The sequence below is a fragment of the Pollicipes pollicipes genome, unplaced genomic scaffold (genome assembly GCF_011947565.3).
Source record: "Pollicipes pollicipes isolate AB1234 unplaced genomic scaffold, Ppol_2.1 Scaffold_6686;HRSCAF=7923_pilon_pilon_pilon, whole genome shotgun sequence".
NCBI lineage: Eukaryota > Metazoa > Arthropoda > Thecostraca > Pollicipedomorpha > Pollicipedidae > Pollicipes > Pollicipes pollicipes.
Genome location: NW_023596921.1, coordinates 26237577 through 26243499, shown reverse-complemented (window position 1 = coordinate 26243499; position 5923 = coordinate 26237577). Strand labels below are relative to the sequence as shown.

Genomic DNA, 5923 nt, shown 5'->3' with positions numbered 1-5923 from the left:
GCAGATCGAATTTAGAAATACCATTCATTGTTTCAGCGGCAGACATTTCGTTCTCATCTATCAACGGTGGTTATCTTTGTAAAATCTCTCAGCTTCCTCGCACAGGGTGTTTGGTGACGAAGAGACGTAGCCCGAGGGGCGTCGTTGGTAACCCCTCAACCAGCCCAACAACGCAGCGCGTCCTTCTGCCGGCAGCTGGTCGCGGCGGAGGTCGCTGGCGGCTGACCAGCCGGCGGTGGAGCCGCTCGGCGCTGGCGGTGACGTCACGCCTGCGGGTGCGCTGCTGGTGATCCGGAGTGCGCGGCCCCGTCACACCTGGCTGGTACTCCTGCCGGGCGGAGAGCCCCGCCGGCCATGCCACCGCTGACGTCTTCTTGGAGGTGCAGGTGAGGCTGGCGCGAGGTGGCCGATGGGCTCACGGTTGTTGGCAGTGACGGGGGGCGATGGGCCGGGCCCGGACGGCTGGCGGCCGATCAGTCGCCGCGGACGAGCCCGTCGCCTTCCGCGCCTGTTGGTGACACGCTCGTCAGAGGTATGTGGCTTCACTGCGCCACTTCCTGTGACTGGTGCCATTTTGCATGGCTTGAAGCATGACGGAAACAGCAAGCTGATGATTAAGTACGGAAATTTAACGACATATTCCACGTCTAAGGTGATTTAGCGTTGCCATCTCTCGCCTCGAGTGCCTTGGATACGACGAAACTTGTGTTCGGTGGCCTGGCGCGGGCAGAATGCAATATTGGATGCAATGTGCTGCAAAATCCTGTCGTGATACAGCTTGACTTGAGCATCAGTATAACGCCACCAGGGTAGGTCGTCCTCGTGAATGATTGCGATGTAGGTCTGAATTCGTGTGTGATATCGATGACCCCCTTACGCGGTGAGGAGGAGAGTGCGCAGCTGTCCGCTGCAGACCAGCCGGTAGGTCTGGAGAGGCCCCGTGTGGTCAGGCACGGCCGACAGCAGTCCCGGCACTGGGAAATGAGCTGCAGCCAATCTTGGAAAGTTGCAGGCTGAATGGACACGGGGGAATTATTTCTGCGAAGGAGTATCTAATATTCCCTTCTCCAGCTCGCTTTTCGGGCTTCCGTGGCTCTGTGAGGGTAAACGTGACTTATCGCTTTCATGCAGTAGGTACTGCGATCGCCTTAGCTTCTGCCCCTCAGACCACGCTGTTGGAGACCCACCTGCCGTTCAGATGTGTTGCCTCTGGACGCATATGTGCTTCATTCTGCCCTTGGAATGTTGTTGTGACCTAGTCTCAACTATAAAAAAGCTGGTGACCTTGTCTCCCCCTGCTCATCAGGTGACACTGTGTTGTCTGTGACCGTGTCGGCGCTTCAGTCCGCCCTATTGTGCCAAGACTAGGTCCTACCGCCTCTCAGACGGGACTGCCACCGTCTTTCCTGCAGAAGGATAGATGTGGCTGTCTCTTTCTCCCTTCCCATGTGGTACTTGGGGACCTCCGTTACCTCAAAGAAGGGACCCAACCTTCATCTGAGGAAGTCTCCCCTTACCCCCAGGTGGTGATCTCATGACTGTCCCCCCTTTCAGGTGGTGCCACGTGTGGCCGTCTCCTGCCGTCTCTCAGATGGTGCTGTTCGTGACCTAGCCTCCTCTCTACCCCAGATGGTGCCATCAGTGACCTTGTATCCATCTTCTTCAGATGGTGTCCCTCTCTGATGGGCGTACCCTCCCCCTGTCCCAGATGATACTGTCGGTGAGCGTCTCGCCGGCGCGGGTGACGGTAAACCGCGGCGGCACGTTCCGCCTCACCTGCACGGCGCCCCGACCCGCCTCTCTGCTCTGGCTGCGGGACGGGGCACGCATCGACACCGGCCGCCACCTCTCAGTCGCGCAAGGTACGTGCTGTTAATTAGCGGCCAGCAATAAATCGTCTGGCGCGAGCCGCCACTCGACGGTGCCGCCGCTCTCCTCCTCCTGCAGGATTGAGGCGGCAGACGGCGGCCGTGTGCAGGGTCCAACGCATCGAGAAGAGAGGGAGGAGAGGACGAGAGAGAGAGAGAGAGAGAGAGAGAGAGAGAGGAGAGAGAGAGAGAGGAGAGAGAGAGAGAGAGAGAGAGGGGAAGAGAGAGAGGAGAGAGAGAGAGAGAGAGAGGAGAGAGGGAGAGAGAGAGGGAGAGAGAGAGAGTGAGAGAGGAGAGAGAGAGGAGAGAGAGAGGAGAGAGAGAGAGGAGGAGAGAGGAGAGAGAGAGAGAGAGAGGAGAGACCGAGAGCGAGACGGAGTGCAGGATTTGAAGCGAACGCTGTAGAGGAAAGTGCGACCAGACTTTAATGGGCTTTGACGGCTGATTTTACGTGAGTGCTTAGCGCGCAAGCACTTTCTAAAGGACTGGAAATGCGAGTCCTTCTGACCGCTTGATGTGCAGTAAACTGGACAAATGCGCGTGGCCGCCAAAACTGTCCTCAGGGAATGTCAAATTTCTAGTGCAAACATCTTATCTCATGTGAAGGGGGGGGGGGGGGAGGGTGGCACGGCCCACCTGGGCCTTCTCTGGATACGCAATCGATTGCAGGTATCTTGCAGTGAGGCGGCACCTTGGCGCAAGTGCTCGTGAGTTTCCAGATCGCTCTTCTCAACTCCGGCCTGGCCGTAATCCGGGGATTCATGGATGTCGTGACTCAAAAACGCCTCGAGGCGCGTTCTGACATTACCGAAAGGCTATGCTTTAATCCCACCTTGCCGGGCACGTTCACATTCTACTAATACCTTTCTCTCAGAGCCAACTCATTTCGGAGTGATGCAGACTTTCATCCAAAATCTCTTCACGACTCTCCCCTGTATCTTACCGTCCACCTTTCCTGGCACAGCCCCCCTGCTTTGCCTGGCCCTGACCTGTCGCTGCCTCTCGGCGGCAGCCTGGGCGCGCCTCTGCGACGGCCTGCATCCGAATAACGACCGTGCCCGGGCGGCGGCTTGATTAGCGCTTTGTTGCCGCCGGCGGGGAATGGTCTGCGACACGCGCTCTCTGCGGTGGGCTCTGAGGCGGGCTGGGGGTGGGTTCTGAGCCGTGGGATGGGTGAGAGTGGGATGGCTTCTAAGAGGGGGGGGGGGGGTGGCATGGGCTCTGGGGTGGGAATGGGGTGGGGGGGGGACGGAATGTTCGGGAACATCCTCAGGAGCCTCGGGAAGGGACTGGCGGCAAAGTCGGAGGTGGCGGAGACGGCATATTCCAACAGGGACGACTGAGCAGAGACGGTGCTGTCCCAACCAAAGACGATATGGGCCGAGCAGAGTCGATATGGGCCAATCAGAGATGGTGCGAGTCCAGCCAAGACGATACGGACACAGACGCAGACGGTATTGGTCCTCCTAGAGACGATGTGGACCGACCATGCCGGCCCTGACACAAGCGTTATCAGCGATGTCGTTGGTCCGACAAGAGATGGTGCGAGCCTAAGCGGAAATGCGAAATGGTACTGACTACGTCAGGGATGGTTCATAAATGCGATGAGGACCAACATCAAAGACGACGGCTGGTTCATACTGACGGAAGAGACGGCATAGAGCATAGAGACGGCATTGGCCTTGCCAAACATGGTATGGACCAGGTCGGGACGGTGCTGGCCCCTTAAGAGATACAGGTGAGGACGGTGTTGCCATGGATGTAGCCATCTTCGGGGTTGGTGAAGATCTAGAGACTTAAAGGCCGACCAGATTATTTTTTCTCCAGTTTTCCCGTATGAAATGGCACGAAGGCAGAATTGGCCCTGTTGCATTTAAAACCTGGCTGCGTCCATAGGTGTTGGCCCTGTAAGACACGATGAGCACTCAATCAGAGACGATAGGTGCATAGCGAGAGACGAATGGCCCCCTTGTGGTCAAAGATGAGAGAGTGTACGGCCCAATCAAACACGGCATAGGCCCAACCAAGCACGGCATACGGGCCTCATCAGAGGCGACTTGGGTGCAGCCGAAGGCAGCGGCGCATGGACTCTGTGGTGCGAGTGGATGGCGATCTTTGTATGTGCTTTTGACTGGCAACATTTGAGAAATCTAGCACTAGATCTGTTTATGGTCGCTACATTTATAAAAAGGCGTCGCGTGGAAGCCCAGCTATCTTGCTAACTTATGGCTTGGCCAGCGACGTTCTTGCACGTGCCTTAACGCTATTCGTTCACCACTTAGATGCCCGGGCCTAGTCTAAGTCTTGGCGTTGATATTTCCAGAAATGACAAGTGACCTGCAGGTGTCCCGGCTGGAGGGGGCTGACATGAAACAGTCGGCGCAGGGCATGTACCAGTGCTTCGCCTCCAGCAAGTTTGACTCAGTTCAGGCCGCCGTCCAGGTGCTCCTCGGAGGTGAGCGGCTGGCGTGATCTAGATCTGTCAAGGGAAATGTGGACCTGGTGAAGACTATCTGAAAGTGGCATGAGGCTCCTCAAGCCTCTTCCCCGAGCTCTTGCAGCTGATACGATTTTACGTCAGTGATCGTACCCAAATAAGATTTTGGAAACTAGGGGTAGCAGGAAATAAGGGCTCATGTGTTAATCTTTTGTTGGATGTTATTTGTCCAGGCATCAGATTCATCATGTATGGAATGTCGAGGTGCCACGTAACAGCGGTTTCAGACGTACTCAGTTGAATTCACACTCTTGTTAAGTACATGGTGGGACGCGGTATCAGCCAGGAGACCTGCCACAATTTTTTTCAGATATGCTGCCAAAGTGTATCACAACGCCACAGGCGTGATGAAACCTCTGTCACCATGCTCCCGTGCCGAAAATGCTAAGCCAGGTTCGTCAAATGTTCCTTAAGCCGATTGTTTACCAACAGACTCGCATCCCGTTCTGCTGGAGAAGTTCATCAACCACACGGTGCCGCCGTTCGCCGCCATTTCCCTCCGATGCGTCGCGAACGCCTCGCCAACGCCGCAGATCAGCTGGCTTCTGGACGGCTACCCGCTGAGCCCCGACCACAGGTGGGATTCGGGGCGGTCGTGGTCAGCATGGTGGTCCATGTTAAGTCAAGTTCGGGCCAACGCAGGTCAGCGTCGAGGAACTTCGGGCTGACACGTGGAACACGGCCGAACGCTGGGATGAGGGGACCACTTCGGCGCTGTCGATCATTATCAACGTCATCACTGCTCATCACCGGTCATCTGCGGGCTTGATCACTTACCTTTCAACTCTGTGATGTAGTTGCTGAGATGTACAGCGTGTACAGCATGTACGGCGCGTATAGTGAGGGTGTACAGCGTGTACAGCGTGTGCGGCGTGTATAGTGAGACTGTGCAGCGCGTAAAATGCATACGGCGTGTATAGTGAGGGTGTGCAGCGTGTACAGCGTGTACGGCGTGTATAGTGAGGGTGTGCAGCGTGTACAGCGTGTACGGCGTGTATAGTGAGGGTGTGCAGTGTGTACAGCGTGTACGGCGTGCGGATTGCGCTGTCGCCGGAGCTCTGCCTGCATGAACGATCCAGCGGACTGCTGTACGTCTATCGGTTTTTGCTGATATACGCGGAACGGCCATAAGAGCGACCTGACCCACTGGTCCGCCTATTTTTCTCTCCTGGTGCCACAGGCGGCTCATCGGCCAGTACGTCAGCGCCAACAATGACGTCATCAGTCACGTGAACATCAGCTCGGCAATGCCGGTGGATGGTGGATGGATCACGTGTCGCGCCGCCAACCGATTCGGAGCTGTCCAGCACGCGGCCCGCCTTAACATCTACGGTGCGTGATTCCCCCTTCATGATCGGATGAAGCATGACGACGATGTGGCAGGAACTGGGACACCAGTAACAGCAAAACATTGCACGTGGAACACGGCTGCATGTAAAGGCCGTCTTTCGAAGGGACAGTGGTTACGGCCACCCATTTTGCGTGGGAGCTCAGCTTGCATGAAGCGAAGTGTTGACTGGAAATGCATTTTGGCCTTTTTTATTTTTTTATTTCATGC

At 56.3% G+C, this 5923-nt stretch overlaps 1 protein-coding gene across 1 annotated transcript; it reads left to right on the top strand.

Annotated features, from left to right (window-relative positions):
- The first annotated feature begins 368 nt into the window (after nt 1–368).
- LOC119108116 (Down syndrome cell adhesion molecule-like protein Dscam2) lies at nt 369–5705 on the top strand. Its single transcript, XM_037231694.1, has 5 exons — nt 369–386; nt 1709–1862; nt 4192–4323; nt 4798–4942; nt 5546–5705. The coding sequence occupies exons 2-5, from the start codon at nt 1709–1711 to the stop codon at nt 5703–5705; spliced, it is 591 nt and encodes a 196-aa protein (XP_037087589.1). The 5' UTR covers nt 369–386.
- Nucleotides 5706–5923: the final 218 nt, after the last annotated feature.

What these genes read in the sequence shown, in the direction of transcription:
- LOC119108116 (XM_037231694.1), top strand. Translation starts at nt 1,709, where the DNA reads ATGATACTGTCGGTGAGCGTCTCGCCGGCGCGGGTGACGGTAAACCGC. An exon ending in CCACCTCTCAGTCGCGCAAG is followed by an intron (nt 1,863 to 4,191) that starts GTACGTGCTGTT and finishes TGATATTTCCAG; the next exon opens with AAATGACAAGTGACCTGCAG. An exon ending in CCGCTGAGCCCCGACCACAG is followed by an intron (nt 4,943 to 5,545) that starts GTGGGATTCGGG and finishes CTGGTGCCACAG; the next exon opens with GCGGCTCATCGGCCAGTACG.